The sequence below is a fragment of the Vicugna pacos genome, chromosome 26, assembly GCF_048564905.1.
Source record: "Vicugna pacos chromosome 26, VicPac4, whole genome shotgun sequence".
In the NCBI taxonomy this organism is placed as follows: Eukaryota; Metazoa; Chordata; class Mammalia; order Artiodactyla; family Camelidae; genus Vicugna; species Vicugna pacos.
In genome coordinates this window covers 27,612,764-27,631,487 of record NC_133012.1, presented here as the reverse complement: position 1 = coordinate 27,631,487, position 18,724 = coordinate 27,612,764, and the positions used below count along the sequence as shown (strand labels likewise).

Genomic DNA, 18,724 nt, shown 5'->3' with positions numbered 1-18,724 from the left:
AAACCATCACGGAATAGTGACAATTTGTTTTGACACTTTTAGGTGAATATTTATCTTAAACGCATGTGTTGAGACAGAAACAAGGCTAGAGCTTTGGTGAGGAAGCACCGTTGGTCCCCGATAATCATTCATTTATTGTTATTTTTCAATGGCTTGCAGATCATGCTTCTCAATAAGAGCAAAAACAAACAAAAAACCGAAAAACTAAAACAAAACAAAACAAAACAAAACAAAACAAAAACCAAGACCAAACAAACCAAACACCTCTCCTTCACTGTCCTGAGCAGAAGGCACAGAGTGAGGGCTGGCTTCACCACCGACCGTCTCTGTGCCCCAGGAGACGATCTCTCACAGCCCAAAGAATTAGATTCCTTATCTGCAAATGCTCTGGATTAATATTAACCTTGAAAACTTTGGACAGGACCACATAAATGTATGGGCGTAAAGTTCATAACACAGCACCCACTGAAGAGACCGGGTCTAAGCAAAGAGCTTAGTCATGACATTTCTGTCTCCCATTTGCTTTCCTGCTTGAGTGATTCACAAGGAGCCAAAAAGATTCTGTTGGCTGAAAATGGAAAATGAGGAGGAAAGAGTTACTGGCCAACCACGTCTCGGATAGTTTGTGTCTTGTCTCAACTGCCTCCTAAGACCACCTAGCCGGGAGCGAGAGCGCGTCACCCGGCAGGTGCACAGAGCCCAGGCCCCGGGCGCACCCTTCTGGTCCACCCTTCTGCCGCCAGATGAGAATTCCTGGAAGGAAAAATTGAGGGTAGAGAAGGATTCAGGGCTACGAGGGAGAAAGCGGGAAGAGGCTCAACTTAATTCAAAGACAGCCCTTCCCCAGAGAAGGGAGAGCCGACCCTCGCTGGCTGCCTTTTCTCCGAGGCTGACTTGCTCTTTAAAGAAGCAGCTTCAGCAAATCGTATTGAGCCTTTCAAATAAAATATGAGAAAGACTCTAGAGCCAAACAGCCCTCTGCCGGCTGAAGGCTCTCCTGAGCTGAGTGTCCAGGTCGAGGCTGTCATTTGAAGTCCACGATGCTGTCGCTGGCAGCCCCTCCCACCAGGCCTAGGGAAAGCAGCCTTAGCCGTCCTCGCTTTGAACCACTGGCATCCGTAAGAAATCCTGAGGCTGGCGGTCACTCCTCCCTGCTGGCACCTTACTGCCTTTAAATGTCTCTCCTGAGGCGCAGCCTCTGAGGGCCTGCAGGCCTGTCAGACACCGTCCCCTGCACTGCACGCAGGAGCCGGTGGAGCAAGGGGGAGGGAGGACACTGCACCCCACCAACCGCCATCCCCAGAGGACAAAACCACGTCGCATGTGTCATTCTCACAGGCAGGACATCCCCAGGCAAGCCATGTTCCCTGTGCCCCTTCCCAGACTCCTCATGACTCAAGTAACATCCTCAAGAAGAAAATGTTTAATCCAAGCTCAAGTATTTCCCACTGAAAACGTGTTCCTTTAAAGACATTTCTTTTCTCATAAATTAAAAGGGCATTACCTGGCACGAGACACCAGGTCCAGAGTCCACAGCCCCCCTCACTGCGGTGTGACCTCAGAAAAGCTGCCTGGTGCCTTTGCCCCCGAGTCTCTCTGTCTAAAAAGCAGGGCGGATGACAAGGCAAAGCTCGTGGAGTTCCCGTGAGAGCTCGGCACAGGAACACCTGCAAAGCGCGCAGTGATGCCCGGCGCTGGGTAAAAGCTATGGGTTTCACTATCATTAACACATCTTTTGCTTAAAAATCCACAATTCTAGTGACCAAGCTGAAACACCTCCCAACTGATAACGAGATGCTCCTCCCTTTGCTACTTACTAAAAATACTTTGAACTTGATTGATGATCCCCTTAAGAAAAAGGAAGCTAGAAAGACGCTGCCTCTGGACCACCGCTAAGGCTGGATGTTCTGCTCTGCCGTGCGGCTGACCTGTGTGTGTCCACCCGCATCCCGTCCAGGTCTTCTTCATCTCATTACTGCCATCCAAGTGGTGACATGTAAAACCAATGACCTGTTTCGACACAGACTTACCCCTCAGCAGGGGCTTACCTGGCTCTTTCCCTGAGTCTTGAGTTCCTTGCATCACACTGGTAGTTTTGTTTTTGTTTTTGTTTTTCATTCTGAAGAATTTCAATGATGCAGGAAAGCCTTCTGTTTGACAGCTACTAGCACTGAGAGCTTGTAGTTTATATGAACCTATGTCCAAAGTGTTTGCCATTTGGCTCCAACCACCTAAACCTGCAGTTGCTTTCCAGACTGGAAGGGACAGGAGACAAACAGTAATCATAACAGCTAACAGATACAGAATGTCACTGTCGGGTTCTTTGTTAAGCATTTTATCTGGATTATCTCATTTCATCTCTACCACATCCTATGAAATGGGTACCACTTCACAGGTAGGAAAACTGAGAAGAGAGCTGAAGTGACACTGCACAGCGCATAAGCATCATGCCGCATCACCTTCTTCTGTGTTAAAGGCCCTACTGGGTGCCCAGCACAGGTCACATCATTTCATCCTCACACAAACACTGAGAATATCTTTCTAAAATATCTGCTTTTCCATCGACAGTGTCCTGGAGCTCAAAGGCAGTTATGAGCACTCCTGGACTCTGACGTTACAGTCTTAGTGATTTAACGGGGGGAAATGCAAAGCAAATTAAGAAGGCGTTTAAATCCTGAGCTGAGAGCATGTGTCACTGACTGTATCTAGTTTTTCTCTCCTTCCCCCTGTAAACGCACATCACACCTGCACATACATTAACAGTATATCTCAGTAAAAACCAGAAGAGACAATAGAAACCTCACTATCCAGAAATGAAGGGAAATTAAGGAAGAAACAGGCTTTACGGTGAAAACTCAACAATAAAAGAGGAAGACCAAAATATCACACCTCCAGGAGAAAATCTAAATTCTCATCGTTGAAAGAAGTCAATTTGTTGCTGGTCTCCCGTTTAAGGGACTCAGTTTTAAGTAGAGCTGGCTGACCCCCACCTCGTTATGCACTGACTTTGTTAAATATATGGTTATATCATTTTTCTTTAAAGAGAGCCACATAACTCTAGAAATGATACACACATTCAAGTGCCATCGATCGGGTGAAATGCAGCCACATGGAGTTACAATATCAATTTTTCCATGCTCCAGAAAGGCCGCTGGGAAGAGACTCAGCGGTGTTGCTGTTAGCAACACTATTAAGACGACTCCTTAAGCAATTCCTGGAACTAAATAATCAGAACATTGGGGAAGATGGAAATGTACTCATTTCATTTTTGAAAATTATCTAAGTTAAGCCCTTATCGCTGAAATTAACTTCTCTCTTCTAGATCTACCACTTCCACACATTTATAAGACTCAGATCATTGATTTTTTTCTTCACGATCCAGTTATCCAAATCAGTGACAAACCATACTGCATCTTTCAAATTTGTTTCATAAAATAATTGCATCAAATTTAATGCCTTTTGAAACATGACTACCACAGGCATTGAGAAAAGCAAAAATTTCAGCGTAAATTTAGTAATCTGTAACAGAGAAGGAAAGATACTTCTCGGGACAAAAGCGTCTTGATATAGTTGGAATTTAACAAACTGGTGACAGGACAGAAAAGATAATGAGCCACACGTGATATCGATCAGGACATTACAAAGTGTATAATTACGGAGCTAGTGAAGACCCTCTAAGAAAAAAAAATGGCTGGGGAGTTCTGATCAAAACAGAAACTGGCGTAATTGCTGTTAATATTTATTTTTGCATTTGCAATTATAATACCTACTCGTTTGTTGTTCAGCGTATTTCTAAACCTTTACTGAATGTCTGAATGGGGGACTACGCACAGCATTAAGGGTAAATAGGTAACGATTAGGCTAAATTTTAAGGTAAAAGGAATCAAGAATACAGTTATCAGATTTTATGACTGTAAATTATTTCCTGAGGGGGCTACAAACTATTTGAGGAAACACTGTTAAGACGCAGGGTTAAAATATAAAACAGCAATAAAGTAAATGCTAAGGACAAAAGGACTTGTGTTTTCTCACAGCAACTGAAAGGGGGTTTGCAACGGTAAAAAAAGAGGACTAAATTTTAGTTTTAAGTGTGAACCTGACAATGAAGTAAGAGTTATGACTACAAGGAGGGCAAAAGGAAAAGCTCTGTAATGGGAAGAAACAAGTGAAAGTTGGGACTTAGGAACGCTTCGTGAAGGAGCCCTGCTTTGCAGTGTTCGCTGATTTTTGGTGTAAACACCCCCACCGTGGAGGTGAGATCGAGGGAGCATGTTGGTGTGAGGAATGCAGTGCTTGGAAGGGGGCCCATCGTGGGCTCCCGGGAAAGCCAGGGCAAGTCAGTCCAGGCAAAGCGGTGCATGTTGGAGAGAAAAGTGTAAAATCTGTGTCTGGGAACACTGACAGGCAGAAGGACAGAGTAGTTAAGACGAGGTGCTGGAGCAGAGTGGCTGTGTTTTGAAGTTTGCCCTGAATTCTTGGTGAGTCGCTGAAGGGGTCTGGCTGAGAGAAGAAAGGTCACGATGGAGACGTGCGTGTCAGGGGAGAGACTGAGGACTGGGATGGAGGATGCAGGCTGAGATTCTGGATGCAGGCCTCATTTAAGCCACTTGAAGCAGGTCTGGCTGAGAAGGGAAAAAAGCAACCAGAACAGGAAAGTTGAAGTTGTAACTGAGCAGGGCCCTGTGGGGTCTTCCCGGGACAGCCCCCTCCCCGCACCCTCTGCTGCAGCTCCTCGCTGAAGGACCCAGACAGTAGTAACTCATGTGTATTTCCTGAGTTTTTCAGATGCAAAAAATCACCACCAAAGGGAAGAAATGAACTACTTGATGATTAAGAGCACGTGGCCGCCAGACCTGCTGGTGCCTCGGGGTGGATGGTGTTGACCGTCCTGTTCCCTTGACATCAACCCATCAGAGAACTGTGCGAGAGCTGATCACGTGCCCTGAAGCCCCCTACTCACCTGCCTTTAAATAAGCTTTGCTGAAATGCTTCGGGGAGGTTGGGGTTTCCTCGGGCGTGAGCCACCCCGTCCTCCTTGCTCGGCCCTGCAATACACCCTTCTCTGCCCCAAACTCATGTTTCGGTGTGTTTGGCCTCACGGTGCAGCAGGCACATGAACCTGCCTCTGGTAATAGAGTCGGGGTGGAGATGCGGGAAAGACGGCAGGAAGGGAAGACGGGGCCCCGGGGGAAACGGGGAGGGTCCTCCAGCGTCTCCACAGGGCGCGCAGGGACGTCCGAGACACAACGGGGGGAGTAAGGATAAAGAGGTCATGCTTAGGGTCCCCACGTGACCGCGTCCTTAAACGGGATCACTTAGTTGAGGGGAACATGGAAAAGGGAAAGGACACAGAGGTCTAGATTTTGAGGACATCGCTCTTTTGAGAGAAGATAAAAAATAATTTATAGCCATCAGGACAAAGAAAGAGAAGAGACCAGGCCTCGGTACCATGCCCAGGACGGGAGCATTTCAGGAGGAACGGCGGGACAACACCCACAGCTGGAGTTTCTCCAAAACACGGGCGACTTGGACATGGGAGTCTGCGCTCCGACAACTGCCGGCCGGAACACCTCCAGCGCGCTGCGCCCCTAGCTGACCCTTAGATTCCGCACTGGCAGTAAGACACCTGCTTGTGAAGCTTCACCGGGAGAAGTGGCGCCTGGCTCACAACGGCGGCGCTCCCGGGAGGGACAGCGGCGCCGGGCAGCGCGCGGCGCGGACACGCAGCGCCCTGCAGCCGAGGCCCTCGGTCGGCCTGACCGCGCACGTGCGTGAAGAGAGACACGGGCTTGAGTCTTGCCTCATCATGGGCTACCTTCGGAAGCTTCTGAAAAGTAAATTCGTGTTTCTTAATCTGCTAAATGAGCCTGGGTATTCATTATTTCAGAGGATTTCTGTGAGAATTCAGTGACAGGATTCAGGTAAGGCACTCGCGCACTGTCTGAATTACATTGTAATCTCAACAGACGTAAACCATGCTTTTACTTTTGAAACCACGAGATAAATTCTTTCTTAGGAAAGTCAGAACCCAAGAGTCAAAGAGTACACTCTTTCTTAAGCTACCGGATCAGGAAAATAACGTTACAGAAAAGGCTACAAATCACACGGCTTCAGGAAAAATGAGAAAATCCCAGCCTTGCACCAAACCATGAGGAACACGTGAAACAGCGCACGCCTTCATGGTCACCTTCTCTCAAAAGCGCAAGAGCGTTGAAAGAATCTTTCAATGATATAATTTTACTAGCAAGGGGTGTCTGCCATTTTTAATGAGAAAGAGATAAAGAAGGAAACTTCAAATCGAGAAACGTGTGTATGAAATCTTAGAATGCTGTGACGGTAAGTGATACAAATATGGAGAAGTCAGCAGAGTTGGAGAAACAGAGAAGAAAAATGCGGTCATTTAAGAAACGTATCTAAATGTGTTACTGACTTACAGGGTCCAGTCACGGTTTCCTAGAAAACGTATAAAATTACATTAAATGAACTGACAAGGAAACTTTTATGATCTCAGTTCCAAGGCCAGCTGCCTGGCCCAGTCGCCGGCTCACAAGCCCCCTCGCGCGCAGCACACACCTCTGCAGAACGGGGCTGGGAAGTCCCAGGAGGCCCCGTTCCCCGGGCTGACGATGCAGGTGAGGACGGCGTGGCCCTCCAAGACGTAGCCGGAGAGACAGCTGTACCGGATCTTGTCTCCTATGTTGAACCTCGTGCCGTGGAGAACTCCTTTCAGGATCTCCCCGGGATTTCCACACGTGTGGCTGGGTAAAACTATCAGAAGAAGAAGAAAAAGGAGAAACAGACGTTAAAGCAAGAATTTCCATTAAGATCAATTTGTATCACAGAACAGGTACCACTTTTGAACTACTAAAATTAGCAAACCTAGAACTAAAATATCTTCATTTTGCCTAAAAAATCTACAGAGAAATGTATTCATGTTCTATGAAATCTGCAATTTAGTACTTTTGTAAAGAAATATTTTAAAAGTATAAATAAGTGGATTTTGGTAAGAGGGAAAAACGCAGTTCTACTTAGATGCAGTGTTCTGAAAGATGTCTAGGTCGTTTTTCCAGTTTTGAGAGTCCACGGTCCCATACAGTTAGCAATCAGGTAATACAGTGGAATACAGGTAAGTGAAAAACTGGTAACAGAAACACAGCATGAATGAATGCTCATACCATATTTCCCTCTGTTCCTCCAGGACCAGCACTGCCTGACACAAACCACTACTACAAAGAATAAATGGAAAATCTCATTTGCTAACCTATCAAACTTAAAAAAAAATTGTACCACTATTAATTATATTCCAAGCCATCAGTTAAGCTCTAAGCATCTAGAGCATCCGATTCACAACAAGAGTTTTAAGCATCAGCTTTGACCAAGCAAGCACTGTCCTGCATTTCAGCAAGATGGCCTTGATTCTGGTCTTTCTTGGCCTTCCCACTTTTTATATTGATGGGATTCTCTGTCTAATGCAACTGCCTCGAAGCCCAGTGGACACGATGCCTTTTCACACTCACGGAACATAATTTTGAACTGAACTGATGCACCATTGAGTCGAACACACGCAGTTGATGATTATTGGCAACTGTCACCACATTTCTGGTTTAAGTCTAGCATGTCACCAGTAAATTAGCTGCTATTATGTGGTATTCAAATAGACCAAGGATCCTACAATTTAAGAAAGAAATACTTTCCCGACAAAAAGTTATTTCCAAATGGAAAAAATTATTTTATTTCTGTGTTCAGTTTTCTGCATGGGTATATACATATAATGTAGAATATACTTTTTCTGTTTTCTTTGTTTGTAAACCGAGAAATGGATAAACCTTTCCCAGTGAAATGGGGAGGGAATTTCAGTGATTTCCAAGATTAATTTTCTTTTGATATTACTTAAATATATACAAACTAAGCTGTATAGAAAAACTTGGAAAACAAATACTAGAATTTAGGTGCTTACTATTATTGACACGTTTATGAAATCACTATTTATACAAAGTTTGCTCAGTTCTGGTTTCTAAAAAATATTTTCTGAAAACAGTCTACAAAAATCTATGTGATAACGTAATAGAAAACAACTCAGTATATTGTTTGTTGTCTTTTATAAGAAAAAAATTCTGTTTTTAATTCCACATTCACTACCCCTAAGGCTGTAAGTCTGTTTTTAAGATGTTTAAAGCCATTTTGACTGTGTGGAATTTAACTCTCTTGACTTTCTAAGGCAGAGAACTTTCAATTCTATCTTGGGGGGTGACTTTATTTTATACCCCAGGACGCCTGTTAGCCAGACTGAGCTACGTCTCCTAAAATCAGAGACAGACGTTAAGACACAGCCTGAATTTCTAACATCAATGGAGAGAGGAGCGATGGGGCTCGAGAAGGATGCATGGATAACAGTATTTTGGGTTTTTTCCTTCCTTGTTCAGGAATATCCAGAATTGACGAAGCCTTCCCTGTCTCTATTCAACTGTTGCCACCACTTTTTTTTTAACTTATGTAGTTCACTTACTACACAGTTGTATAACTAGCCAAAGTTTCTTGCCAAATATTTAATTCTCTAATATGCTGTCAAAAATAAGGATTTCAATATGTCAGTATGATTTTTAAATGAATGTTGTTAATTAAAATGGAGAAAAAATTCAGGTTTGCCTTCAGTCCAGCAAGTATTTATGGAACACTTATATTCCTCTGGGCACGTGGCACGCAGCAGCGGACATACCTTCTGTGTGTAAACTTATGAGCAGTGTGTATTCCCCTGCAGCTGGAGGTATGTGGCAGGAACAGGAGTTTGCTTCTTAAATAAGTTAAAAAATATACTATTTGCATTTCTCTGCATATTTACTTCAATTAACATTGTAAGAAAAGAAGGCATGAAATGTTTTTGTGTTCTTCCCAAACGTTTGGGACTGAATAGTTTAAAAGCTGTTTCCTAGATGTTTCGATAATGCTAATACTGCTTATCAGAAGGCACATATTCACTACAGAATGTGTCCAGATAAATTGTTTCCCTGAAGACAAAAATTATCAAAGTAAATCTGTTGACTGTTTTAAAACCTGCTAACGATGACCACAAGGGATGCTTTTCATAACTGGAAAAAGCAAACGGGCCTTCATGAAAGTTGAACGTGGCCTGCACAACTTTCCTATCCTTTTTTAAAGTTGCAAAAAGCAAAAGACCATTTTTAAAAATCAGCTTTAGCACACAGATAGTTGACTGTGGTACAGGAAGATCGTAACAAAAATACAGTAACACACCGTAAAACACGGGCTAGATCATGAGACGCCAATGCCCCATGACAAATGTCACAGTACGCCACTCACAACCTATTTCACACATTTAAGGAAGAGTGAAGGTGACACGATGTGTGAGACTTGACTGGGCCATGATATCGCCAGTTAGCACGGAATTGTACTGACTTCCACATTTTTGCCAGGGAAAAAAAAAAATCATTCCTGAAAACAAGGGTCCTCCGTGTAGGTCTCTTGAAAAGAGAACATCCAGGGCTTAAACCTTTAACAGAGAGTTAAAGGGAGTATTTGAAAACAGAGACAATTAAGACAATTCAGAAAGTAAAGCAATTTCCACCATTCTGTATCCGGTTAGGAAAGTTTCCTTTGGCAGGAAATAATGTAGATGTTGAAGTTAGTGACTGTCAGAGGAAATCATGGCCGTGAATGGCGGGTGCCGTGGGCCCATAACTAACGTCACATCTCAGACTGCTGATGACCCAGAGATACCTCCCTCTGGTGCGGCCGGGCTGCCACAGTAATAGCAATGGCCTCTGGCGCCACCCAACCGACCACACCCCTGGGCTGGGGTGAGGAGCTCTCAGATTCCTCCCCGGTCAGCCATTCCCTGGAACGTCAGCGCAGTGTAATGGGGCTCCTTTCTGTTCTTGGCTACAGATTTTGTCTTCACCTGAACATCTTGATAATTGTGTTAGAATATGAAAAAATGCCCATTAAACATTTATTCTTTGCAAGACCTTGAGTTTTCAATTGACAATGGGATTGAAAGGAAAACTGGGCTTACGTACTGTCGTTTACCCTTATCAGCCCGTTCGGCTACAAGAGCTACGTCCCCATCAGTAGTTGTTACACAGGACACAGTGTGAGGACTGAACGAGGCAACACAGGTCTCAGACACCTTTGCTCCGATCCTCCCACCGGCTGCACTGCAGCCAGCTGCCTCCAGTTAGGACCTTGACTTGGACAAGTGGGTGTGACATATTTTTCATCTTTGTCTACACAGTGTCCAAAATAATGTCTAGCCCTCAGCAGGGGCTTGTGGATATATGTTTGCTCAACTAAATGATAAATATAAATATTAATACATCACACATTCTTCTAGATATATTACCTGTATAATAACTAAGATTTTCTTAGCTCATAGCTTGGCGGGAACAAGAAAAAATAAGCAAGTTTTCCAAAAGCCAATTGGATAAAGTAACATTCGGGGGACAATGAATCAACCACAAAATATAACTCTAAGTCACTTTTTCCCCACATTTGGCTAAAAGTGTAAATAGACATCAGAGGCTTAAAATGAGTCTGAGAATTTTAAAAGCAAAATAACTTAGCGTGTGTGAAAAAGCAATTAACTAACTTTTAAATTTAAACATCAGCGGGTGGTGGTGCAATGTTGGAAATTTACAGTTTAGGGAATGAGGATTTTTATTTCAACCAACTTATTTTAGAAAGTTATTAAAATTTTGATGTGAACCATGTCAACAAGAAAAGAGAAATAACTGGAGAATTCAAAACATTTACTTCTAGTTGCAAAAACCACAAAAATGCACACATGCACATAATATTGCAAAAGCCTCAGCCATTTCATTAAAACATTACCGAAAGGTCTTAAATTGTGAAAAGTGAACAAAAACAACTGTAGGTCTACGCAAAGATGCACAACTCAGACATGCAAAAATTGCCAAGATACGAAAATCCAGTGGCAGGGCAAAGCTAATTTAAAATGCACACATTCAAATGCATTGCCATTTCTGCCAATTTCACTTGAACTAGTTTTTAAACCTGTTTCCCTGAAGACAGTGAATGTCCCTGTGTGCCTCCCACAGCAATGAGGACACCGTTGTTGGTAAATACTTACAGAACTGACTTGACCTCTACACGGAGTTCACTTTAATCCTCCCTTGAAGTCATGTGCACTCTTTCCCACAGATGCTTCAAGAAAGAAATTCCTATGTGGGTTCTGGGAATCTGGCACCCGGAGCAGACACGTGCGGATGTGAAAAAATGTCTTGAAAGGGGCTCTGGGCACAGTTCTTTCCTCTTGTGACAGATTTCTATCGGGTCCCGTGAAGCGAAGTCTGTACACCCAGGGCTTGAGACCTAGGCTGTCATTCTCATTACACTCACGGAAATCCCCTCTGTACCCCTTCTGCTGTGTTAAGGGCAGTCACAATTCAGTGACTTAATTAGGCTATCACATCATCACATCAAACCTCTGACCCAACTGTTTCCACCATTCAGCAGGTGCCATATCAAATCCCTTTCCAGAAGAAAAGTGAAAACAGGATACTGAAATAAAACATGGCATTAATATTCATCACAAAATGGATGAAAGGCTGGTGGACAGAAGTTTGAAATTCATCAGAGGGCATCGGCGATTTTAACAGGATGCTCGCAATTAATGAAATTGCATCAGGCGCGTTCGTTTGGAAACCAGGTCCCGCGGGTGGAGGCCAGACGACTTGTTTACATTCTGCCTTCCTGGTAGTCTCCCTGCAGCTTCAGGAAATGAAATGCCAAATATCCACCTGACACAGAACCCTTGAAAGAAAACCAACCGTATGAGATGTGTCTGTCCACAGACTGTCCCGCACTGCCTCCCACAGCCGTTGGGAAGGATGCAAACAATCTGATTATATTCATCTTCAGGAACACTTTAAAAGTCAGATTTTCAGGTCTTGAAACCTGACATTTCGTCTGTGTCCCGACTCTGAGTCATGGTCACTCGGCAGACGATCAGATGCAGAGAGACAGCAGCTATGTGACAAGGGGAAGGGGCATTTCTCGGCGGGCAGCAATTATTTAATTATGTGCGTTTCCAAAATCTCTGTCTCCATGTGAAGCAGCAGTGAAGGAGACATGCTGTGTACATAGTTTGACTCCTGAAAAGTGGCAGAAGCTAGGTGAAAAGAACTCAAAGAGGAAGTCGAGTTTTAAGTATACTTTGAGGTGGAAAGCATAAGGTTTGGCCAAATTAGAACAGAAAGATAATTTTTCAATGAACGGAAGTCAAGAAGGCAAGTGTCCACAGAAATGTACCAGCACAGTGGGTTATGGGAATCAGACGTGGTGTCAGACAGACTCATGTTTCTACTCCAGAAACGGACTGTGTAACGTTGGACAAATGACTTAAATCTCAGTTTCCATGTCTTGACAAGAGGAACGAAAAATAAAACCCACTAAAGGGTGTGTTGTGACATCAGTGAGAGAATGCGGATCCGACAGGCGGCAGGCGGCAGGGCACTTGGAAGGGAATGAGGGCTCGATGTCTTTTAGCAATTCCAAATTTATTTTCCCAGATCTGAAGCACCGTGTGGGCTTCAGGGAAGTTGCACAAATTTAAAAGTATGCAGGGGTTCTAATAAATAACAATTTCAGAAAAAAAAAACTGGAAAGGGTCTGTTAGAGTCAATATTGTCATTAAAATGAGATGCCAAGGTGGGAGGAATCCCCAATTTTCCACCGTATTAATTCTGCTTCATTATACCTGCTCTATGATAATAATTAGCAACACTTACACAGCACATGCTCTGAGCTAGACACTGTTTTAAGTGGCTTATACATATTAACAGTATTTATGAAGTACCATTATTATTTCTTTTTTATAGAGGAAGAACATGTGGCACAGAGAAGTTAAGTAACTTTCTCATGGCCACACAGCTGGGAATGACTGGTGATAGAATTGCACATGGTGGATCCAGAATTTCTGCTCTTCAGCATGCAATAAACTTTCTTATGAAAATGTTATCAACATCCAAAGAAAGAAAAATGATAAAATTCCATTAAATCTGGAGAGTTCTCAATAGAGCTCTGCTTGATATAGTAACAGGAATATAAGGACTGGGGAGAGTGATGCTGTTTCCTCATGTAAAAATGAAGGCAAAATGATTCCACAGCTTTTAAAGGCATGGAAGGCATGGAAGCTCAAGTTCACGGGAGGGAGAAAGGGCCCTGGAGACCTGCAGAGGGCCCTCTGACCATCAGGTGAGCTCTTGCCAGCACGTGTTTATAAGGAAATGACCGAAGGCCGGTGAAAGAATGGCCACGCAGCAGCTGTGCCCAGAGCGCTCACAGGGCTGAGGGAGAGCAGAGACCGTCACCCGCTGACAGACCCGAGAGCCCGAGAAGGCTCTGGCCGAGCAGTGGGGAAAATCACCAGCACGAATGCCACCTGTGTCACATGTGAGACATCTGAGAAGCAACAGGATCAGGCCAGGGTGAGGCTAGCGAGGTGCCCTGCGTGCAGAATCTGAGGGGCTCTCACTGTCTGGGTTATTCAGTTGCGCGGTCCTCATGGGCACGGACCTGAGCGTGAATGCCTGCTTAAAATTTCACCCAAGGCTCCTAACTTGCCTCATTCTTCATCCAGCCTTAAAAAGCGGTATCTGCAAGGATCAAAGTGGTTCAATAAATTCAGCTACATCCCCCTAAAAGGCTCAGAAATATCTTGGGGAATACAGAAATACCCAGCACCCTCCATACTAAGATTCACGGTGTCTGGTGTCCAACGGAGCTTGCCAGCAGGCGAGAAAATAAAATCCACACGGAGGAAACAATGAAGAAAACTTAGCCAGAAATGACGCAGGTGGCTGGATCAGTAGACAACAACACTCAGATGGTCATAATAACTGCATTCCACGTCTTGAAGAAGGTAAAGACTGAACGTGTTTACTAGACACGCGGGGAAGAAAAGGCAGATTGTCAGACTGGATTAAAAAACAATAAAATGAGTGCTCCATTGATGCCAAGAAACAGACTTTAAAGACAGTAAGTAGATAAAGATAAAATGATGAGAAATGTTAATCAAAAAATACCCACGTTGCTATGCCAGTATGACACACAAACGGTTTTAATGCAGAGAGTATTACCAGGGGAAAGATGGTTATCCTTCAATGTTAAGAGGGTGAACGTAACAGTCCTAAACACGTATGTGCCCAATAACAAAACCCAAATGCAGGAGGCGAACACTGACAGAACTGTAAGGAGAAATGAGTAAAACCGAAGTATTGTTGGACATTTCCACGCTACTCGCTTAACTGAAAGAAAATCACTAAGGACACAGAAGCCTTGAAAAAACCTACAACCAACGTCTAATTAATTAATGGTTACAGAAGTCACAAGGGACATTAGAAAATCTGTGAACTAGATAAAAATGCTAAAACAACATATCAAAGCCGTGGGCTGTACTGAAAGCCATGCTCTGAGAGAAATTTACAGCACACACAGTTCATGTTACCGAAGGAGACCTCAAGCCACTTCACACTCCATCAGGAGTAACTGGCAAAGGGCAGCAAATAAACTTAAATAAGCAAGTGCTGAAGACAGAAGTGGACATTATTCCCCAATTAAGCTGTTAAGAAACAATGCCAATTTATTTCACGTCTCCGTTTGCCCAGGAAATTCATTCTAAGTTGTTATCAGTAATCGGACTGCAAAGGGGAAGATGCCACAGCTCCTACCCCAGAGATGACGCACAGGCTGGAAGGCAGGTGAGCAACGCCGTGTCTGCGAATTGGGAGCCCACCCTCTCCAGGTGATTCTCCCACCCGTGGCCGGCTGAGCCACAAGAAGCCTCCCTTAATGTGGGTCTCCGTCTTTTCTCCAGGGAAGGGAGCAGACCCACATCCGGCTACAGCTTCCCTGGGGGGCTGACTCATGACACAGATGCCAGGTGCAACAGGTTCCCGGGCAGGGCTGGGAAGATAACCCTGTGGGGAGGGGGGGCAGCAGGGCTGGGCAGAGGGACACTGAGCTGCAGTGGTGTCACGACAAAGGCCTCAGCCCACCCTGTAGGACCTCCGGGTCTGTGTTGTCTCAACTGGGAGTGAGAGGCCAGAGCCCTGCCAGCATCGCCGCCGGGTCACAGAGGTGGCCGATGCGGTTGCTCCCAGGACAGGGGTCACCTTACACTGGCATATCTCTCAGGCCAGCATCAATTCCTGGAGGCGGTCTTAAGCAAGAGTTTCCAGCTGCCAAACTAGAGCAATGAAAGATTTAACTCTCATTTATTTGTTTCTATTTTTGTATTTCCCCTCGGGATCTGACACTAGTCATACTTAACATCTGGTTCACTGAGAGGTTTTTATTTCCCGTGGTGCGCCCAAACCTTCAGGTTTACAAGAAAAGCTGTTACAAGGAAGCTTTGGGTGCAGGGTGTTGAGTGGTGATAAGAGAGAAGGTAGCAGGTGAGGAAAGGTGTGTTCTTTCCACGTGATGCCAGCCTGGCCAGGGAGAGGCGGGGCGGGGCCAGAGGGCGTGGTGGCGCCCAGTCTCGGAGGAGTGGGGGCTGTGGCACCTAGGATCTCAGGGGCCAGGCGCAGGGCCACGTCTCTTTTTTTGGCAACTATTCTGAAGAAGAGGATCCTTGCGGGGTAGGCATCAGCTGTACGTGATAAGAGCAGACTGAACGTTTCAAGGACACTGTAATTTGAAACAGCCCTGCATTAGTGCTAATCACTGGACAGTGCCAGCAGCAGGAGGAAGATAACTCGCTTGGAGCAACCTGCCAAGCACCTGGTGCCGGAGTCAACGTGCCGATCAGGACAGGAGGGGAGGCGCCACCCAGCGCGGGAGGCCTGGAGCCCGCAGAAGCAGGTGCGGTCACGGCCCCAACAGGGTGCGGGCTCCTCAGCACAAAACAAACAAGAATACGCATGCTCTTCTTGGTGACTTGGGCAAAGAGCAAATTATCTTTAGGAAGAGGATTACAGGTGAATGATTTTAAAGAGAACCCAGCACTCACAGCAATACCTGTAAGACCCAAAGACTCAAACAAAACGGGAAGGTAGCCGACCTGTAAAGTACTAAGACTAAATGACACACAGGGAGGTAAACTTCAGACGTGGTAAGAGACGGCTCCCCAGCAGCCTGACCTCTCACCCTCTCTTCCAGGCTCTGGGCACTGCTTGCCATGTTTCTTTAATATTAAGACACTTATGCCTATATTCATGTACACACACACACACGTGTCTTATAAAGTGCATAGAAAAGTATCTACCTGAGTAATTTCAAATCCATTAGATCCCTCTACATGAAAGCAGATGTAATTTAAAATAACAGTTCTATAATTTTACTTAGATACCTAACTTAGGTTTATGGAGATTCAACTTCAGAATCACTTCTTTTCATTTTGATACACATTTGTATAGAAAACCAGGAAAATAATTTAATCATTCATAAAAGTCATAGGGCATTATATTTTATTTCTAATTAATAAATTCTTGGCCACCACTCAGTCTGACCTGAGTCAATTTTTCATCTACGTGAGCTGGCAGCCACCTTCCAAAAATAGGCTTAAAGTTACGGACGTAAGCATTCTCAGTTTACCAGGCATTGGTATCTTACTAATTTATGATTTTCATATTCATTTGAACTTAAAAGCTTTTTCTGTGATTGAATTCATATAAATAGCTCAAGCTTTATTAAAAAGAGATTCTTTTGGAAAAGGTTAAAGCATGCTTCTTTTTCATGTACTGTCATATAGAAATATATGTGCATATATTATAATGGCGGGACTTCAATTTTCTCTAACTTCTGAAGACCTACTGTTGATTCTAAATAATTCAGTCCTCACAAGGAACCAGTGTGTGGACAAAATTAGTATGCAACATGATGGTGATCTCTATTTGTTCAAAATCATTTCTCGCTCTACATATATTTATATAATGTAAATAAAATTACATATATTTCTATGTACATATACTGTGTGTGTATGTGTGTGTATATATATATTTATATGTACGTGTGTGTATATATATATATATTTTTTTTTAACTTAATTCTCAGGTTGGAGGGAAGATGAAGGAACAATTACGAAACCACTTTCCAGGGCACTGAATGTGTTATTTCACTGAATTTGTGCAGAGCCCTGCAAGCAGGTAAGAAAGATGAAGAAACATGGGGTCAAGGCCAGGACAGAAGCTGCTTCCAGTCCCACCCTGGTCTCACTCAGACCCTTCTGCTAAGCACCTTTGTTTTAGGCACACAAACAGTAGAACAGTTCCAAAGCCAGAGGTGAACTATGATACCCAGCAGGAGGAAGGGGGCCTTGCATCCACAAAAACAGGACAACTTTCCAACAAGTTGTCACCCTGTACGCGAGCTCTGTGGAAACCGGCTCCCCCTTGACCTCTTCACCTTCTACTGTCAGCCCCCTGCCTTCCCTCCCCACAGGCTCAGTCTCTGAGGCATCAGCCCACTGTGGCCTCCTTGCCTGGCAAAGCAATAACGCTGCCTTCTCTGCTGCATCCAAAACTCTGTCCTCGAGTCTCAATTCAGTAAGTGGGGTACAGAGGCCGAGTTTCGGCAACACACACACCACACACACATCTACGAAGACGTCTGTCAGTCTGCAGGTGTATGTGAAACTGAGCACGTGTTCACACTGATGCCTCAGCTGTAATCCACCACCACACGGTCATCCCAGGCTCCTGCCCTAGCTTCTCGGTGCTCCCCTCCCACAGCGAGGACCTGGCTCCCGCCTCTGCCCTCCGTCTCCTAGGTTTTCTGTTCCATCTACTTGTGTCATCGTTTCAGGACTGCTGACCAGCTCCCCTGGATATGACTTCCCAACCAGAGTGCGATGCCTTCATGCAGGTCCTATTGTCTTCCACTGACAGCTGCCACTCATTTCCACAACGACTCAGGTCAGCGCCGTGTCCCCTCCCCGCCTCTCCATCTCCGTGGCTACAACCTTAAATTCATGCTACCTCATCGTGCAGTTCACTGCAACGGTCTCTTCAATACAGCCCTCTTGCTGTCCCTTCTCCTGTGCAATTTTCCATCCATTTCCAGCACAACAGGAAGGGGACCTGTGACAACACAAGTCAGGCCAAGCCCTCCCCGACTGAGAACACTCAGTGTCTCGCTGCTGCAGCTGCGTCCAAGGTGCTGCAACGCGACCCTGGGTCCAGCCCCTCACTGCGTCTCTGAACAGAACCCCTGAACTGTTCTGTGTGCTTCAGCCACACAGGCCTTGTCGCTGGCCCTCCTGGACGATGCAACGTCCCCTCCCTCCCCTGGGTCCGCACCAGCTCTGTCACCTCTGCCCAGGTTACTGCCCCCAGCCCGGCCGAGACCTTTATGTGGTTCTGCTTACCGTCCACATCTCAGCTCGACTGCCATCACTTTTCAAAGGTCTCTCCTATTCTGTTTACCTAAAATCACTGTTCTTGCCCCCTAGTATTTTCTGTCACATCATGGTTTGGTCTCTTCCTGGCATGACTACAATTTTAAATGACTTCATTTGCTTGCTTGTGGCCGTCCACCTAGAACTGAGCTGGAGGAGGGGGGAGGGCGCGGTTCTCATGTTTTGCATAAACAGCACCTGCAACAGTGCTTAGCCTAGAGGTGGCGTCACAGACGCTGGGCTGAATACACGAATTAACCACCCAATGAGCGCACGAACACACACGGGGACCTGGGGTGGGGGCTTCTGAATTCCCAAGAAGTGGGATTCAGGGTCTTTATCTAAAAATGG

The 18,724-nt window shown here is 45.0% G+C and overlaps 1 protein-coding gene across 1 annotated transcript in view; it reads right to left on the bottom strand.

Moving 5' to 3' along the window:
• CSMD1 (CUB and Sushi multiple domains 1) overlaps positions 1-18,724 on the bottom strand; it is a 1,700,362-nt gene that overhangs the window by 637,919 nt on the left and 1,043,719 nt on the right. The window contains exon 7 of the mRNA XM_072950557.1: positions 6,574-6,768. Within this exon, the coding sequence (XP_072806658.1) occupies positions 6,574-6,768 (195 nt within the window). The remainder of the gene's footprint in view (positions 1-6,573; positions 6,769-18,724) is intronic.